The 19,849-nt window shown below is 51.7% G+C and overlaps 1 protein-coding gene across 4 annotated transcripts in view; it reads left to right on the top strand.

Moving 5' to 3' along the window:
• WSCD2 (WSC domain containing 2) overlaps positions 1–19,849 on the top strand; it is a 108,409-nt gene that overhangs the window by 73,481 nt on the left and 15,079 nt on the right. For all 4 annotated transcript variants that reach the window (XM_046639084.1, XM_046639088.1, XM_046639086.1 and 1 more), the window contains exons 4-7: positions 310–494; positions 10,165–10,286; positions 13,120–13,294; positions 18,203–18,367. In XM_046639084.1, coding sequence (XP_046495040.1) covers positions 310–494; positions 10,165–10,286; positions 13,120–13,294; positions 18,203–18,367 — 647 coding nt within the window. The remainder of the gene's footprint in view (positions 1–309; positions 495–10,164; positions 10,287–13,119; positions 13,295–18,202; positions 18,368–19,849) is intronic.

Below are 19,849 nucleotides of genomic sequence, written 5' to 3'. Positions count from 1 at the left end.
GTGTGTGAAGCATGCCATGTGCTGATGGTGTGTACGGTGGTGTGAATGTGGACATGGTGTCTGGGTGTGTGTGTGAAGCATGCCATGTGCTAATGGTGTGTACGGTGGTGTGAATATGGACATGGTGTGTCTGTGTGGGCAGGTGTATGGGGTGTAAGACATCAGCTGGGATGAAGGCAGGTGGGTGATCCCTGGGGGTTCTGGTCCCCAGAGCCCTCCCATCCCCTGGGTCTCCACGCCGGGTGAGTCTCCCTGTCCCTGGGGTCTCCATGGTGGCACCTGCCCTGGCCTGACAGCAGCCTCCCCCAGGGGTTACCTGTATGCCGGGCTGGAGTTCGGCGCCGAGTGCTACTGCGGCCACAAGATCCAGGCGACAAATGTGAGCGAGGCTGAGTGCGACATGGAGTGCAAGGGTGAGCGGGGCAGCGTGTGCGGTGGCGCCAACCGCCTGTCCGTCTACCGGCTGCAGCTGGCCCAGGAGTCGGCCCGCAGGTGTACGTGAGTCGGCCCCTGCCCCTCTCTGCGGCTCCTCCCTTGGCCCGCTGGCCATGACCCTCGCCCACCTGCATGTCTGCCCTGCATCTTCCATGGCTCCCCATCCCTCCAAGCCCTTGGCTGCCCTCCAAGGCCGCCACAGCCCTGCCCCAGCCTCGCCTCCCACTCTACCCCTCGCAGTGACTTTTGCTCCAGCTACTTCGAATGTTTCCACGTGCTCTCTGCTCTCCCTCCCCTCCTGAGCTGCCTTCTGGGCCCGTGCACCCCTCTTTCTCACCCGTCTTCCACCTTGACAAACCAACCTAGAGCCTGATTTTCTGAAAGCAGGTTGTCTCTAATGAGGATGATGGGGGTGACAATGACAATGACAACAGCAAACACTCCTTCCTTTTCTAAGTGCCTTATATGGAATAGCACGTGCAAACCTCACAGTGACCCTTGAAATGGACACTATTATTCCTCTGCTCCCATTTTACCAATGGGGAAACTGAGGCTCAGTGTCACACAGCTTGTAAGCAGCCAAGGGTTCAAGCCAACTGCAGAGCTCGCCTGTTGAATGCTCCCATGGAGAGAATTTACCCCTCACTTATCAGGGATTCAAGCTTGTTGGAAAAAACCTTCAATTTCCAAACTGAGGGAGGGACAGGCATGAACAGGAGAGGATAGGAGCTGGCCCCTCTTCTGTGGACACTGTTCCATTGTCCCCTCTCTGGGTGTCAAGTAGCAGTTAATCTCTGTTTAGGGGGAATCTGCTGTGTGCCTGGCACTCTGCTGAGCCCACCGCAGGCCCGATCTCATTTACCGTCACTACCGCCTTCCAGGTGGTTACCATTGTTAATTATCTCCATTTTACAGTGAGGAAACTGAGGCTTAATGAATTCAAGTAAACCCGCCCAATGTCACACAGTCTAATTAAAGGTGACCCTCTGACCTACAGAAAGAGCTAATGGGCCTTGACGAAAGATGGAGGCTGGGGTTTCTCCTGGTTACCCTTCTGACGCAGTCCAGAAGCAGGAACAGGAATCCACAGCCACATCACTAACCCTTGGCCCAGCGCTTCCCAAATTTGAATGTGCCAGTGAACCCCGTGTGGATCTTGTTAAAATGCAGATTCTGATTCAGCTGGTCGGGGTGAGATTCTGCATTTCTATGGAGCTCCCAGGTGAGGCTCGGATGCTGGTCCATGGACCACACTTTGAACAATGAGGCCTTAGACCTCAGCCGAGCTGACAAGCCCCACCCAGGATGTAGGCCTGCCCACACAGGTGAATTTGGCAGAATGTTAACGCCTGTCTGCAGGCAAGGAGACGCCTCTTCCACGCGAGTGTCATTGTTTATAAAAATTCATTGTCAGTTTGCTTGATAATGTTCTGTTTTCCAAATCCCGAGTTTTGGGAACCCCGTTCAAGATTTGCTCTGCCATGGGGTCAAACACGTTGCCCCTTTGCAAAGGGGCTGGTTTCTACAAACGGATGCACCATCTACCTCCCCAGGTCACCCCAGTTCACCCGGGTCTGAAGGCCTGGCTGGCAGAGGGCAGAGGTGCTGTGTGAAATCCAGGCTGGAGGATGTCCACACAGCAAGTTTCTGGTTTGGCCATTAACATAGTGAGGTTTTAATTTGACAGCAGATTTATCATCCTCACCAGGGATCCCTTTACGCCAATATTTATGTTATTTTGATGGTGACTTTCATCATTGGAAGAGATGGCCTTAGAGTAATGGGTATACAGAGGGAATGCAACTGACACTGAAACGTCTAGTGGATGAGATAATAAGAATTGGGCTGTGTACGTCGTTAGCCAGATATTAGCCAAAACTCCTTCTGGTTAATGTTAAGATTGGCTGGGTAATCTGGACATTCTCTCTCTCTCTCTCTCTCGCACACACACACACACACACACACACACACACACACATACTATTATGTGTGATCAATGGTATAGTGACATTGTCATGGACCATCAAAGATTTTTCGATCAGCTGAAATATACAAGCCTCGATGCACAAAGACCACTGGATTCTGCTATAATAGGGTGTGTTTTCCCCTCGCAGCAGGGGGAGGGCTGGGCGGTTGCTGGAGAGTGGCCCCTGAGGCTGGCAGGAATGTTTCTGCACCTCCCAGGTTGCCCACCTCTGCAGTAGCAAAATTACCTCACTGGCATTTTGTTCCATCTGAGAAGGGAATCTCTGTGCTTATGTCCAAGAAGGGGAACACATTCATTCCTACTGAGAGTGGAGTCCTGGGTTCTCTAAGTGCACCCAAGTTGTACTGAATCATCACTGAATAAGGGTTGAAGCTTGGGAACCTTCAGCTGGAGACTAGAAGAAAATCTAAGCCCTATTAACCTCAAGGTTACTATGGCTGAGATAAGATTGGAGGTCACTTGGATAAGGAGGTGGATGGTTGACAATGTGTCACTTTGGGACTCTTGGTGAGCTCCCAGTTGGCAACATGGTATATGGAGAGAACATGGGGACCATTCATTGAACCAAAACCCTTGGTGGCCTCCCACGTGGATTAGGCTCGGAGAGGGTGGATGGAGAATAAAGCAGAGCCCCTGCCCTCGAGGAGCTCACCATCTGGTGGAGAAAGAGACTCAGGACCAGTGGGATCTGTTCCAGCATGGGGGGTACGTACAGGGGGCTCTGTTTGCAGGAGCCAAGGGAGCAACAGAGATTTCCGGGAGAAAGGAGGAACATAGACTCCAGCCATGAGCAAAAGAAATCCGGGCCAGCAAATGTCATGTGTTGAATCTCCTGTTGGAAGCACCCTCCTCACTGATGCCCCATTTTACAGTTTTGCAAACTGAGGCTCACAGAGCAGGAGTGGTTAAATTGACCAGCCCTCAGGGAGGCTCCACAGAGCAGGGCTGTTTGGTTAGGGCCTTGAGGATGCCTAGGACTTTGCCTGATGTAGAAAAGGAGTCTATCCAGACTCAAGACAAGTCACCAAGGGGTTGGAGAGAAATCTAGGCAAAGGAATAGAGTGTGCAGGAGCCTAGAGGCAATTGCAGGAAACAATAGGCAGGCATGGTTTTCCCAAAGTCACAGTGCTTCTTATGGACTGAGCACGGCTGGGACCCAGTCTCTGACTTCTAATCTAGGTGCTTCCTTGCTACAGTGCTATAGACCCCTTGACTTCTTTTATTGGATTCTGAGCCCCATCTCCTCTCTTTTGGGGGAATTCCTTGGCTCCAGCTTAACGCCTTCCTTCCCTGACCCCCGATCTCTCCTTCTGCCTTGTTTCCTGACTCTAAGCAACAAGGAATCTCCAATGTCTCTGCTCCGACCCGGTGGCATCCTTGGCTTTCAGTTCCTGGGATCTGATTTATACACAAATAAATCAGAAAGGGAGGCCTTTCAAGGTACCGGCACATGACACTAGCATGTACTACATCAGGCAGAGAAATGGGAAACACTCCGGGAAACAGGTATGGGGAAACCAGATTCCATTTGTAGAGTCATTAGTTCATGTCAACATGGTGTCCTAATTATGTTTACCTGAGCAGTGTCACAGAACTCTTAATGATTATGAAGATCCAAAGGAGGCTCATTGGCTCCCAAGCACCTCGCTGGTGAGGCGTCCGCCTTGCGTAGGGAGCCATCCTACGTGTTTCTGAGGCGATGGAATTCTCCCACAGTAGTGAAGGCATTAAAAGCTTGGCAGAGCAAATGTCTGCAGGCACCCTGCTATTCTGCCTTGACTCAGGCTCTCGGTCACATGGACTCTTTGCCCTTGTTACAAAAGAACCGAGAAATGAACTTCCTTCTTGCTTGGAATACATTTTTCACAGCAGTTTGCTAAATGTGTCGACAAGTGTAGCTCTCCTCCCAGGGGCAGAGGCCTGCTGGTGATTTGAGAACATTATGGCTTTATAGGATGTTGCAAGAAATTTCATTTGCCTGAAAGATTCTTGCAAGATCTGCGTCTCAAGGTTCATTAGACCCGCACGGAACGCATACAAGTCATCCCGAGGGTGGCTGTCCATGGTTCTGACCTTCCTTTAGGGCCGCCGAGCCCCCAGGACTGCAGCCAGGCCTCTCCCAGGGTTCAGCACTTTTCCTCTTGTTTTTTCTTCTCTATCTTGTTCAAAGTATTATGAAGCTTACATTATCACTGAAAAAAAATACATCCTTGACTCATGCTTCACAATTTACATAGTGGATTTTGTGTACTGCTATCTGGCCATGTTTTGTCTTGGAAAGTTAGAAGAGGAGTTTTGTGCGATACTTGTGCTTCATGCTCACAGATGCTCCATTCTAACCACTTCTGCTGGAGGGGAGCTTCCAATGATGGTGAAAAGTCTCACTGGACGGACGGACCACGTCTAGCTCCTTCTCTGCTGGGCCTAGAGGCCTCTCCTTTCCCTTGATACATGCCTGGGATCCCTGAATTTCATAATTCATATGGGCCTTCATGAGTTCTGCTGTGTAGGGCCAAGAAATGATAGCTAGAAAACTTTCCTTCTGCTACATGATGGTGGGGGAGAATTGGTTTACTCTTTTCCCCTAAACAAAATCCAGGAAGGCTATGGGAGCAATGTAGCTTTTGAAATCAGGCAGACACGGTTTCTAGCCCAACTCTGTCACTTACTCACTGGGTTGACTTTGGCCAGCCACTTGTTTTCTGAGCCTCAAGTGCTTCATCTGTAAAATGGGGACAATTCCAACCTTTAAAGACTGCCATGACCACCAAGTGAGATAAAATCGAGAGAGCACGTGACACAGTGCCTGTTACAGAGTACCTGTGATGCTCCCTTCTTCCAAAAATCAACACTCGTCAGTTGACTCTGCGCAGCACCCAGTTCAAGCTACTGGAAATTCCAACAGCCTTTGGTGATGCCTAAAAATAGCTGGTTTGAATTCTCCTCGGAGAGTTAGGCTTTTTGTGTGATTCAATCTGTCTTTGATTCTAGGGAGCCGTTAGCAGCTCCCAGCTCACTGCCTTTCCTCCTCGCCGGCATCTTTAATGCAGTGGAGCTTGGCCTAATTACCTGGGGGGGGGGGGGGGGGGGCCTCTTTCAAACCAAGGAGAACTCTTCCACGCCTGCCTTTAAGCTGATGCCTGGTGACATTTACCTCATTTTTGTGAAGCCCCGGAACAAAGAGATGACAGGACTTCACAGATACTTGTAGCTGGTTCCGGGCTGTTCTTCCTCTGCCCCCAGCAAAGAGAGTTGATGAACAGTTGCTCTGCTCACCTCTTGCTAGTAAAAACCCCAAGCTGCTGAGGTCGTGCACCCTCCCAGCTGGCCTGGCAATGAAGAGCTGACATTATCAGAATGTGGGGCATGGGCCTTTGTGATCCTTGGACCCCTACTGTGGGGCCTGAGAGGGTTTCTGGGAAATTCAGGTGGCTGGCATGGGGTCTCTGGGGCCCAATCACGTTAGGATGGGGCAGGCCTCCCGCAGAATAGCAGAGAGGTGGGAAACTAGGGTGCCATGTCAGACAAGATTGGGGCCAGATCCCAACTCTGCTCCTCACTTGCCGTGTGACCTTGAAGAGCAATCGAATCTTGTTACATCTCAAGATCTCTGCCGGCAAAACAGGATAATAGTATGGGTTGCTGTGAGGGTTAATTGAGAAACAATAAATGTAACACACTTAGCATTGATGACAGACAGTAAATCGCTGATGTTATTTCCGTTGTCGTCATTCTTTAGTAAGCGTTAGTCAGTAGGAAGACACTACCCAGGGTTGTGGCTATTGTCCATGGGCTATGCACTGCACAACTCCAGGGGGCGCCATTCTCACAGACTATGGGCTGTGAAGAGCAGTGGGCTTGAACTCCATGCTGGATTTCCCTGTGGATTAAACACACCCCAAGATCCAAGATGTTGTAAGTTGGGCTCCCCCAGAGACAAGGATGTAAGCCTTGGTTTGCTTGGGAGGTGACCCCAGGGTGCACCTGTAGGGGAGTGGAGAAGGGGGCAGGGAAGAGAAGGAGCCAATACAAGCTCCTTTACAAAGAAGGTCATCACTGAGGACGGCTGAAGCTTAATCCCACTGGGGAACCCTGGGAGATGGTGAATAATGTGCTTCAGAGGTGTCCTGCCAGAAGGGCAGGAAGCTGCAGTATTCATCCTCCCGCCGTCTCCCATCGTAGGCTGAGGGTGGCTCCCAGGGAGATTAACTCTTTGTAAGGTCCAGCCTGTCCCTCACAGGCCCCAAGGCAGCATCCTGGGTATTTACTGTAGGTCACTGTCAGCCTAGGCTTGAATGGTGAGTGCCAGGAGCATATTCATGGGGCACTGACAGCTCCTGCCATGTAGGATCTCACCACCCTTCACATATCACAGACAAGTGATGGAGAAAGGAGCAAGAAGAGACATTCACTGAGTCCTAGTTAGGTCTCGGGCCCTGTAAATGCCATCGCATGGACTCCCAGCCCAACCATGCAGGGCAGATATGAAGATCCCCATTTACAGATGAGGAAACCAAGCCTCAGGAAGTGAAGACATTTGCCCAAGGACACGTGGCTAAGGAAGTGGCTGAGCCAGGTCTGTCTGAATTTCAAGCCTTTTCCCTTCCTGCTGGACACCAGAGCTTTTTGCAAAGAGGAAGGCATCTGCCTATTGCCATGGAAATCCAAAATTCTTTGTATCACAAAAGAGTGTTAGGAAGGTTGAGGCTAGTGAGAGGATTAGATGTCTTGGCTACTGTGCATATTCTCAGTATTCTGATCACCAAGCCACAACAGAGAGCAACCTGCAAAGAGCGATGACCCCCAAGCCGATCCCCAGATCTCTGGGGGGTCCAACCTTCCTGCTGGACATCACGAAGGCCTCTGTGACCATGTGGTTTCCCCCCAAAGGCAGACTGGGCAAGACTGTGAGGAGACCCCACATCCAACAGGTTAACTGCTCCTGGAACTGACTTCCCAAGCCCGTTCCCCTCCCCGCACGCCTTGACCAGAGAGACTCACGGCAATAGCTCCTGATTGCTCTCTGGCCCTTCAAGGCCTCTGACAACCTCACCTTCTTTGGTGTTCAGGGCATTGACCTCAGCCCTCCTCTCTAAGCTCAGAGGGTCAGGGACTCGTTAGCAGATGCTTAAATGTCAAAGGGAGACCAAGCTCAGCAGAGCTGGGCTTACAGAGTCTGCCTTCCCCTTCCCACCCTTGCAGTCTGGCCTCCTGATGTCCAGCAGGCAGGAGAAAATCACGTGGAAAGAGGCCAAGGAAGGATTCGACTCTCTCCTCCTCCTCTCTTCCGGTTAAGCCTAAAGGCAGGTGGCACGGAGACAGACAGATCCACAGGCCCTTGCCTGCCCCTTCCACTGTACTCACAGCTCACCAGCCTCATTCATGTTCCTCTCTGAATGGTCCACCCAATATTCATGCCTCCCTTTTAGAGAAGAGAACACTGAGGCTCCAGAAGGAGAGGAAACTTGCCCAAGGCCAATGGTGAGAAAGAGCAGAGCTGCCCGTGGGCATTTGACTGGTGAAGACACTGCGTTCCGGGGAGGAGAAGCCAAGGCGGGACTGGGGTTCTCGTGTCTGCTGGCTGCTTTGCCATGTCTCTGACATTCTTGGGTGTTCTTCTCCTTTATCCTCCCAGTACCCAGGGCACTCCTTCATTGTGGCCCTTATTATTATTAATGTATTCATGTCAGTGTTAATAATACTGATAATCGTGGGCAATTATTGACTGTCTACAATGGGCCCAACCCTGGGACGGATGCCTCATGCTTTTGTAGCTCAGTCTTGGGGTGTGTGCACAGAAGGTGGGTAGGAATTACCCAAAAGGGAAGAGGGGTCCCAGGAAGAGGCCATGGTGAGGGCGAGGAGGGGGGGGAGGGGAGGTACATAGCGTGATGGATGAATACAAATAGTTTGATGGTGTTGGATGGTGAAAGGGGTGAGGGCTGGGGGTGTGAGGCAGGAGGCGCAGCCAGGACTGGACCCGGCAAAGCCCCTGGAATGCCCTTCTGAGAACTGTGCACGTTATCCTGCGGGCAGGGGGCCACAATTAAATATATGTATTAAGAGACTTATTTAAGGAATTGGCTCATGCAATTGTGGAAGCTGGCAAGCCTGAAAGCTGTAGGGCAGGCCAGCAGGCTGGAAACTCAGGCAACATTTAATGCTGTGGTCTTGAAGCAGAATTCTTTCCTCTCTGGGAAACCTCAGCTTTTGCTCTTCAGGCCTTCACCTGATTGGATGAGGCCCACCCATATTATCAAAGGTAATCGCCTTTAAGTCTCCTTAAAGTCAGCTAATTGTAGATATTAATCACACCTACAAAATGCCTTCACAGCAACACCTAGACCAACGTTTGACCAAACAACTGGGCACCATAGCCCGGCAAGTTGACACAAAACTCAGAGATAATCATGGTTGTTAACATGTTGGTGTATGTCCCTCTAGAGATTTATATTGGGAGATAGCTTTTGTATAAAACTGACATTTTATAATACGTGGAGTTTATATGCTCAGTTTTTATTTAACATCGTATCTTGAACACATCTTCAGCTCTCCACAGTAACCTTGCACACCATTATTTTTGACGGGGGCGTGGAATCCCATTGTGTTGACATTCTGTGCTTTATTTGTCCAATACTTCTTTGATGGGCACCTGGGTTGCTTCCAGTCTCTCACGTGTTAATTTAAATGAATGCTGCAATGAGCATCCTTATTGATAAACCTTTGTGTCCCTCTGCAGTGGATGCGATGGGTGCCCACCCAATTCCCCTTTTCTGCAGCAACTGTTGGTGGCCAGTGGTCACATCTGCCCTTTGTGTGAAAAATGACCCTTGGCCCAACGGGAGCAGCCTCTCCAAGGACGTTATGTCCCACAGCCAATAACTGACAGACATTGGGGAGGGGGTCACACGGGGCCAAACCCCTTTCCTTAAAGTGATACCAACCATGTGGTGCAATTTACACTCCAGGCTGGAGGCGGGCCCCCGCTGAGGTCTCCTGCTTGCTTAGCTCCGCCCCTGCCCTGTCAGGCTTTCCCCTCTTCCTGAGAGCACACCCTCTGCAGAACGCTGTCTCAGGTTCTGCTTCCAGGAAACCAGCCTAAGACAACTCCTCTGGGTATTTTGTGGAGGGGCGACTTCTACGGATGGGAGAGCAGTGCCTCCAAATTTTCTATTGTGCAACTGGGATATTTCCAGATGAGGTTATCCTAATGGAAGTCCCTCCGACAGATCAGTCCCTTGTAGCCTGCGGGTGCTCAGCCCTGGGTGGGCAGAGACTCCTGTGGCCCAGAGTGTCCCCCTAATGTCCAGGACAATGGGAGGGCAAGGGGCACCTTGGTGCTGTGAGGAGTGACAGGACAGCCCTGGGCCTTTGTCTTTCTTCAATGCTCAAACGCTCAGCCCTCTCCTGACGAGACCACGAGAACCCTCCACGGCATGTCATTTCCCTGAATGGGGAGCTGTCACCGTTGATAATAAGGAAGCTAGACATAGGAATGCTGACCAAGAAAAGGGGATGATGTGGCCCGGAAAGAACATCTAGTGACCTGGATGGTTGACAAAGATGCCAGGGTTGAGGAGACCATTCTTTGAATTATCCAGCTCATGAGTCCCCACTTTGGTTCACTGTGTGACCTTGGACAAGACTCTTGCCCTCTCTGGGCTTCAACTTGCAAGTGCTTCCTTCAGAAGGTGGTTCTCCCAGCCTAGCTCTGACTGTTCCTTCTCCCTCTGGCTCTCCAGATGGAAGTGCTGTCTTCCGAGGCTGCTTCCGCAGACCCAACAACCTCTCCCTGGCCTTGCCTGTGACGGCCGCCATGCTGAACATGTCCGTGGACAAGTGCGTGGACCTCTGCACAGAGAAGGTGAGCCCAGGGTCCTGCTCACAGAACTCCAGGGAGGGGTGGGGTGGAACCGCTGAAAGAATGGGATGCTTGTCTGGAGAAGCCATTGCTGGGATGAGGGAGGTCATCACTGTGATCTGTGACGTGGGAGAGGGATGCGACCGTTTCCCGTGGATCCAAGGCGCAGGAGTTACACAGGGTCAATTGCTTTCCCTTTGAGGCAGTATGTAAGGAATTTTCAGGGATTAAGGTAACATTTGAATGGGGCCTAGAAGCATGAGTAGAAGATTGTGAGTAAGGACAAGGACAATCCCACCTTGGGACAGAGTGAGTTCCCCATCACTGGAGGTGTGCAAGCAGAGGCAGGGCAGGTGTGGCGTCCAGAACTTCTGGCATGGAATAGCAGTTGGACTGGGTCATCTATGGGTCCTTTCTCAGCCTGAGATCCTTGATGGCTGACTGTTTACCCTTCCTCCCTAGCCAGACAGTGAACTCCACAAGATTGGGGCTGTGCCTTAAATATTTTGTGCCCCCTCAATACCCAGCACAGAGCTAAGCACATTACTGGCACTCAGTGATGTCTGAGGAGCTCCATCCTTCACCCAAGACGAGCTAATGGCACGAGGGTCCAATCCCCGCCCACCACAAGAAGGCGGTTGCCCATTTCTTTCATCCACTCAGCCAGCATTTAATGAGAACCGCCTTTGTGCCAGACCCTGTGCTCCGTGCTGGGGATGCAAAGTCAACAAGATATGGTCTGTATCCTCAAGGACACCGGCATTTGCTGGGGGCCTGCCTTGTGGCTCCTCCTGGGTGCTCAGCCTGCGCCCCAACACCTGAACGCCCCCACCCGCTCTGAGTCATCCTGCTTGGCCGTTCCTCTCATTGAGGCTTAGAATCCCTGGAGGATCCCTCAGGAAGACGGAGAGGCTGCAGCATCCCAGAGGCTTCTGCTTCCTGAGCACGTCCTCTGTGCAGCCCTCCGCGCCACGGGTCACACAGCTTACTTTTCACTGCAAGGCTAGGAGTTGGTAATTCTCATCCCCATCTCACAGATGACAAAATCAAGGCTCCAACAGCAGAGTCTCTCACCCAAACTCACAGAACAGGCAAGCGGCAGAGCTGGGACTGACTCCAAATCTATGCTCTTAATTTCTGAGTCACCCTAGAGACCCCACAGAGAGGCTTCCAAGAGCCATTCCAGGGCAGCCAGGTGACCTCAAGTCATCAAGCATTTCCTGTGCTTGCTCTGCTCCTAAGAGGCGTCCTGGAAGGCTGGTGAGATTAAAGGAAGTTTGACCATCATTTGGTCCCCCTCTCTCGGGCAGGAATCCCCCCATGGCATCCCCTCCAGGTGGACATTCCTCACTCTCTGAGGCCCCTGAGGGCCTTGGAGGAACCTACAGATCAGCTGGAGGTGGGGGACAAACACACACGCGACAGCGAGGTCAAGGGGCAAACCAGTGTAAGAAAGGGTGGAGCTGTACACAGGACTGGAAGGAAGTGAAGGTGTGTGGGTGGGCAGGAGGAGGAAGAGGAGAGGAAGGCCCCCCTGCAAACTTCCTTCTTCCAGTTTATTCTGATCCCCTAGGGGCCAAAGGAGTGAAACTGAGGGGATTACTAGGCAGGGGCACAGAGTGGCTTGTGCCAAGTGGCAGAGGGTCTGAGGCTTACAGTGTCAGAGAAGGCTCCCATATGTGTCACCACTTAGAAAACATCCTCAGTCATGGCCCAGGCTGACCCACCTGAGTCTCAGCTTCTCTCTCTGCTCTGCAGCGAGGGGCTACAGTTCATACTCATTATCTGTTAGGAAAGAAACCAAACCCACCGTGGCAAAGCTCACAGATCAGCCACATAGGCACGACCTTGGTTTGTTACCAGATTATTCCTGGACCAGCCACCAGGGAGAATTCAGGACTGTGGGCTCGGAATAGAGGCAGAGTGGACGAGGGACATTCCACTGCCCTCCAGACCTCAGGTCCCTCCTGCTCCCACTTGGCTGTTCCATAGGACAAATAAACCAATCGCGAGCAGCTCTGCCAACCAAGACTGTGCATACACGTAGGTATCAATATCCTCCTCAGCTTCAAAGAACGAAGTCACACAGCTTTTCCCAGAGCGTGGGCTTCATATCGCCATCAGACCAGGGGGCATTTGCCATGGTGCGATGCATGACTGGGAGAAAGGCATTTCTTCTTCAGTTTTCTTTCAAGTCCTCCAGGGAGAAAGCTTCATCTCGGTGCTAAAGCGTCTCTCCCACCTCTCTACCCTCAATTCATCTCCCTTTTGCAGGAAAAATGGACCCAACCCCAGGCTCCGAGTCTTGGCAGGCAGAGTGCCTGGTTAGAATTTAATGACATTGTTGGTTTCTACAGTATTTGCCGTTACCATATGGAAATGTACGGAAATGCTGGTTCTCCACAAGCACTACTTTGGGGAGTGATATCAAGTTTCCTTTAAAATTTAAGTTTCAAAAAGGCAAGTTGACTTAAAGGAAATGAATAAATAATAGTACAGGAAAACAGAAAAGAAAATGGTAACTAAGTGAGGCGATGGATAGGTTGATTAGCTCGATTGTGGAGATTCATTCACAGTGCATACATATATCAAAACATCAAGCTGTGCACCTTAAATATATGCAACTTTTATTTGTCAATTAGACTTCAATAAAGCTGGAAAATATAAAAGCACAGGGTGTACCTAGATGGGGCAAAATCATAAAAGTAGGGTTCACTCATGAAGTCTGGGGACCCCAGGTCTGGGAGAGTGATGGAGAAGGGAATAAGGGGATGCGTTTGGAGTCCGGGCAGTCCCAGGATGTAGTGACTCTCTTCCTGTCCCACTCTGTCCCCAGGAGTACCCACTGGCGGCCCTTGCGGGCACTGCCTGCCACTGTGGGTTCCCCACCACGCGATTTCCCCTCCATGAGAGAGAGGACGAGCAGCTCTGTGCCCAGAAGTGCAGTGCGGAGGAGTTCGAGAGCTGTGGGACCCCAAGTTACTTCATCGTGTACCAGACGCAGGTCCAAGGTGAGCCAGCCTCCCCTAGATGGTCTCCCGATGGCCTCCCTCCCAGAGGTGCCCTGGTCAGTCCATTCCATACAGCACCTACTGTGCATGCCGGAGGGCAGGGGGCAGGCCTGGTGAACTTGGCTAGATTAGAGATCTTGGACGGGCAACATGGAGGGCCCCAGGCCAGGGGCGGGGGGTTCTAAAGACCCTCATCTCCATCCCTCATACTGAGGACCCCCTTGGTGGCTCTTTCCGTATAATGGAGGCAGCGAGGCTGAGTGGGAAGACATCGGGCTGGGAGTGGGAGGCCTGGGGTCTCCAACACTGATGCCCTGCATAAGCCTGGACAAGTCGCTTCCCTTTCTGGTCTCAGTTTCTCCATCTGTAAAACACAGCTGTCAATTGTTGATCTCCAAAGGCCCTTCCAGTTCTAGGCTTCTGGAAATCGGTCTATAGTCTCTTCTTCTCTTTCTCTGGCCACTCCTCCTTTCCTCCTCTAGCCTGCCTTTTCTAATGGAACCCACACTTAGTGTAGTTCTCCTCTTCCGTCTCTTGGGACTGTGATGATGACGATGACGATGATGGTGGTGATGATGGTGGTGATGGTGGTGGTGGAGCTGGGGTTGCCGGTGGCACTCAGGGTTTCTCAAGGCCGTTCTTTGTGCTAGACTCAGTGTCAAGTCCTTCGTTTGCGTTTTCTTGCTGAATCCCCTCAGCTCTCCTCTGAAGCGGGAACCGTCCTTGTGCCCACTTCACAGGAAGGGAAACTGAGACTTAATGCAGTTAAGGAACTTGCCTGAGGTCACGCCATTTATAAAATTTCTGGATGGAAACCTTTGCTCCTGATTGAGGCGTCACAGAAGGCGGGTGACACCTGGAGAGGTCCCGTGCTGGGACACTCAGCCCAAAGGAAATCCCTGAAGGGCTCCCAATATCTGAGCATGCTGACCACCTACTATGCACCAGTCTTATGCCAAGCCTCATCTCGTGTAAGGATGTGAAGCCCACAGTAAGCCTACGATCAGGGCAATATCATCCCCGTTTTACAGGGTGGGAGAAGCAACACCCAGAGGGATTCGGAAGTGGCCACAATTACACATCTACAAGACTGATTTGCTTTCATGTCTCTGACTCCGAAGTGCCAGTAGAAACCTTTGCCCACAGTGGGAAGAACCCTCCCCACACCCCTTGCAGCCTGGAGAGCCAACTAAACACCGCTGGGCTAGACCGCCTCTTCATCTCCCAAGAACCAGGCCACGACGTATGGTTGGGCAGGTTGGGCACTGCACAGGCCAAACCTACAGGAACGTGTTTAGCAAGCGTGGCCCTGGGCTGAGTTTCCACTCCAGCGAGGAAGCATGAGCATTTGCTGGTTTTCGGGAAGTGTTGCTGAGTCTGTGCCAATCTGCGCTGCCCCAGCCTGCAGGGAGGGTCACACACAGATTAATTATCCCATGACCATGAACGGCTCAGATGTGGGCGAAACAGACACTGGAGCCTTCACCACAGCAGACAAAGAGCCCTAATTGATGACTTTGCTCCTTCCCAGTGTCCCGCCCCCGGGCCACGACTGCTCTTCAATTTTTCCATGTCCTGCTTGCAGTCCCTACATGCTGGGGAGGTTAGAGAGTCGTGCGCTCCGTCAGGCTGCCTAGAGCCTGGTCCACCATGGCTGGCACTTATTAAGCACCTACTATGTGCCAAGTCCTGATGCTCCTGCCGGGAACCAAATAATTATTGAGCACCTACTGTGTGCCAGGTACTGTCTAAGCCCTTTAGGCTGAATTAACTCGTCGAGTCCACACAACAGTCCAATGACACAGGTGCTGTTATTATTACCATTTGACAAATGAGGCAACTCGGCACAGAGAGGTTGAGTAGCTTGGCCAGAGTCACACAGCTGGGACAGGGCAGAGCTGGGATTCGAACCCCAGGCAATCTGGGTCCTGCGCTCTTAACCACAGCTTCTCGACATCCATTGCAAATACTTCACACTCATTATCCATTTAATCCCGTAAGGTTTATTAGCCCCATTCTGCAGGTAGGAAACCGAGGTTCAGAGAGGTGAAGAGCCTTGTTCAATGTCACACAGCTCGGCCATGACAACTCTGGATGGAAAGCCAGGTCTGTCTGACTCCAAAGCTATAGACAATACCGCCTCCAGCATCTGCTCCGATTTATGGAGCTTAAGCACAAATAAACTTTCTTTTTAGTGCTGAAAAAACATCCTTTACGTCAAAATTGGTCTTGGCCTCCCAGGAAGTCTTTGAATGGAGAATTCTGTTTTCTGAGGAAATTGAGAGGCCAAGTTCTTTCTCCCTCCCAACATGTTACTGTGAAAAAATGTCAAACCTCCAGAAAAAATTGAAAGAATGACCCAGTGCACACCATATACTCAGCCCATAGACTTCCCGTTGGCCAGCCTCTGTTATGTTTACCACACACCCCTCTCCGTTTCTCCATCCCACCATCCTTCTTATTTTCTGCAGCATTTCAAAGCAAGTTGCAAACATCGTTACCCTTTGGCATGCATATCATAAATGATAATTCAATATTTGCATATGATATTTTGAAGTAACATTGACATAGAGCGAAATGTACAAATTTGAAGTGTACTATTTCATGACACCCGGGTGAGCCCCACCCCTATCGAAATATAAAACATAACATACCAGAAAGGTCTCCATCTAGGCTCCTTTTTGCAGTGTGTTCCATGAAAACCATTCCCAGACCAAAGACCGGGTTTATTTTTCCCAAAGTCTGCTCTCCTCGGAACAGATTAAGCGTGGCATGCTGGGAGACCAGAGTTGGGCCTCTGGCTGTAGCAACAATATAATTGATTGACACTGACGGTGCGTGAGTCCTGTGCTGACACTCACCGTGCCTCCTCCACTTGACCCTCCTAACAACCCCGGGACGTGATCGCTGTTCACAGTCCCATTTTGCAGATGAGGAAACTGAGGCTCAGATCCACCATTTTTCCGAGGTCACCCAGCACACAGGTGGCAGAATTGGAATTTAACTGGAGGACTTCAGACTTTTCCCTGGGAGGGCTGGTGTGAGAATTCAGCGCAGGTCCTGGGAAGATTTCAATAGCGGCAGGTAATGCAGCACAGGAAAGAGCCCTGTAAAGTCTTGGAAGGAATTAGGAGAAAGGGGTGTGACGGGCGGTCTTAGAGGGTGCTGCGTGGTCAGGCGAGATGAGGCTGGGCTGAACACTGGGTGGTCACTGGTGACTTTAGCAGGAGCTGGTGCGGTGCAGGGCGGAGCCCAGAGAGGTGAGAGTTGGAGCCAGGAGAAGGAGGAAACGGAATGGGGTGTGGACACGTGTGCCAGGAGGGTGGCTGAATGGGGTGAGGGCAGAGAGGGCTGCTGGAGGGAGATGTTGTAAGCTATGGAGCTCTTTGTTCATGTTTGAATGCTAATGAGATGGAGCCCACTGAGAGACAGGGAAGATGCAGGGGGCATGGATGGAGCAAGGAGCTTAGGGAGGAGGAAGGAGGTGGTGGGAAGCCACAAGAGCAGGGGGCGGCCCCTTCCTCCTAGAAGTGGGAGGGGAGCAGAAGAGGATGTGCAGAGCAGCCTCGTGAGCTCAGGGGGCAGGAGATCCAGGGAGGGGAGGGAAGTCTGCCTGCCGTCCCTTCACGGGAAATAAGGGCTGGGGTCATCGGCCCAGAGAGGAGAAGACGGGTTGGGATTGAAAACCCAGGACTCTCTCTTCCTTTTCCACTGCGGAGCTCGCTCTGCTGGGCCTTCCCTCAGCTTCCCCTACGTGTGCAGGGAGTAGAAGAAATCACCACCGTGCCTTCTCAGCTCCAGGACGGATGCAGTGGGAGGGGCTGAGGCACACGCTTCCCATTAGCTCTGTCCGGAGTGGCATCCTGACGGCTCTGTAAAACCAGAGAAACAGGAGTATCAGCATGGTACTCACCTGTGCCCACCATTTTCACAGATGGGGATGTCAAGGGCTAGAGAAAAATAGTAACTACCCTCTTGAGCTCTTTGGTGTATTAACATATTACATGCATTATTTCATTTAATCCTTACAAGAGTCCTACAATTTAGATATTGTTCTCCACCCATCTATCCACCCACCATTGCATCCATCCTTCCACCCATGCATCCTTCCATCCACCCATCTATCACCCACCCATTCACCCACCCGCCTACCCATCCATCCATCTAGCTACCCATCCACCCACCCACCTACCCATCCATCCATCTAACCACCCATTCAGCCACCCGCCTACCCATCCATCCGTGTAACCACCACCCACCCATCTCCCCATCCATCCGTCTCTCTGAGCAACATATATTACAGTACGCATTACACACAGTGATGGTAGCCCGGGGAGTGCAGGGAGGGAGGGAGGAAGTACCAGTTCTAGAAGCAGTCCATCTGGCAAAGGCAGGTAGGGGGCAGTGAGGCCGAGGGAAGAGCATGCCTGAAGGTGCTGGGGCAGGAAGGAGCAGAGCACATGTGAGGAAGGGAAGGGACACCGGATGGCCAGCAGGTGCGAGGGTGGGTGGGATGAGCCTGAGAAGGTGCAAGGGCCAGGCCACACAGGGCTTGGAGGCCAAGATAAGAACCTTGCACTGGATCCCATGTAGATGGATGCCCCTTGAGGAAGAAAAGGGGGGGCAGATATGAGAGAGTGACCACTGTGTCAGAGGGGAAACTGAGGCAGGAGAGAAGACTCATGCTCCTAGCAGATTTTGTTGAATTCCTACTATGTGCTCATCCCTTTTCATACATGATCTCATTCAACCCCCACATCAACCCTGTGAGGGAGGAACCCTCTCCCCCACTTTACAGATGGGGAAGCTGAGGCCCAGAAGGGGTCTCATCATGTGCACCCTGGTCCCTTCCGGACAAGTTATATCTAGCCCTGCCACTGACCCATGTGGGTGCCCTGCCCTTTGCAGACAACCGCTGCATGGACAGAAGGTTCCTCCCAGCCAAGTCCGAGCAGCTCATCGCACTGGCCAGCTTCCCGGGCGCCGGCAACACGTGGGCTCGCCACCTCATCGAGCTGGCCACCGGCTTCTACACTGGCAGCTACTACTTCGACGGTTCTCTCTACAACAAAGGTGAGGAGGTGGAGGGGGGCGGGCGGCTGCCTGGGCTCGGAAGGACCCACTGGGAGGCCATGGGACTACCCCTTCCTGAGCACCTACTGTGTGCCACTCAGCTTGCCCGGGCATGTTTACTGAGACCTACTATGTGCCTGGTACCTTCCCTTCACTTCTATCCCATAAACATTTCTTGAGAAGCATGTGCTGGGTCCCTCACCATCATCCGTTCAATAAGAGAGATGTATCAAGCCCCTACTATGTGCCTGGTACCCTCCCTCCATTTAGAGCACCACAAACCTTCCTTGAGGTACTACTGTGTGCTGGGTACCTCACTACAGACATTATTGACCAGCAACTCTATGCTGTACACAGAGGACATAACTGTGCTCAATGTGGGGACATTTCTGGAGGACCCACTATGTGTCAGATGTCTCATCTATACTGAAGTCCGTGATATTTGCTATGCAGGTTTCCTGAGCACCGCCGTGTTCTGGATGCACCTTCCTAGTTTCCCAACAGGCATGTATGGAGCACTGACTGTGTACCGGCACTTTGTGTAGGTTATTGCCACAGACGTTCTCTGGCCATTACTACGTGGCGAGAGCTGTGCCCAGTGCTGCATTCACTCTGCACGGTGACCCTGGGAGGCAGGCTGATGACACCACTTCCCAGATGTGAAAACTGAGGCTTGGAGAGGAGAAATAACTTGCCTAAAGTTACACAGATCTTTTTCAATGGGCTGGTGAGAGATTACACCCCAGCGTTCCCCACTTTCAAAGCCCACAGTCTTATTACTCCATCACACAGGCAAGAAATCCCTGTAGGTTCTTACTGGGGAACTGGAAATCACGGATGAAACGCCCATTGGGCATGAAGCCTTCTCCCACGCGTGGCTGGGGTATCAGGGAAGAGGGACTCTGCCTGTGAGGCAGTTTGAGCCTATATGTGGAGCAGCCCTTGGCTGTGGGTCTTTGTGTCTGCAAACCTGATGAGGACCACTTCCTGGCTGTGTGACTTTGAGTAAGTTACTGCACCTCTCTGATGCTGTGTCATCATGCACAAATGAGAGATAACAGTAGGTAGCTGGTGAGGTTGTTGTGAAGGTTAATGAGTTGATATGTGTAACATGCTTAGCACAAAATAAATGTAGGCTGTGAATACTATGGTCTGGGTACCAGGTACTGGCCAGGTGCAGCTTGGTTGACAGAGAGCTGGGTTTTCTCTGAACCCAGTACAGGGAGAGCCAGGAGGCATGTCTGTCTGAGGGCGAGAAACAGGAGAGAGGCAGAGAGTGAGGGAGAAAAGGCAAGAAGAGTGAAAAGAGGGAGGTGGAAGGATGGAGCCGGCAGGGGGCAGGGGGTCAGGGGTCTGCCTAGAGTGCTGACTTTTTGTATATTTATTAATGTTTCATTTTGGCTTAAGCGATCATTTGTCAAGCCCCTTCTGCGTACGAGGCGCCAAGCTGTGGGCTTGCATCTTTGTACCAGGATTTAAAGC

The sequence above is a fragment of the Equus quagga genome, chromosome 15, assembly GCF_021613505.1.
Source record: "Equus quagga isolate Etosha38 chromosome 15, UCLA_HA_Equagga_1.0, whole genome shotgun sequence".
Classification (NCBI taxonomy): domain Eukaryota; kingdom Metazoa; phylum Chordata; class Mammalia; order Perissodactyla; family Equidae; genus Equus; species Equus quagga.
The sequence above is the reverse complement of the archived record's forward strand: the minus strand, read 5'-3'. Positions and strand labels throughout refer to the sequence as shown.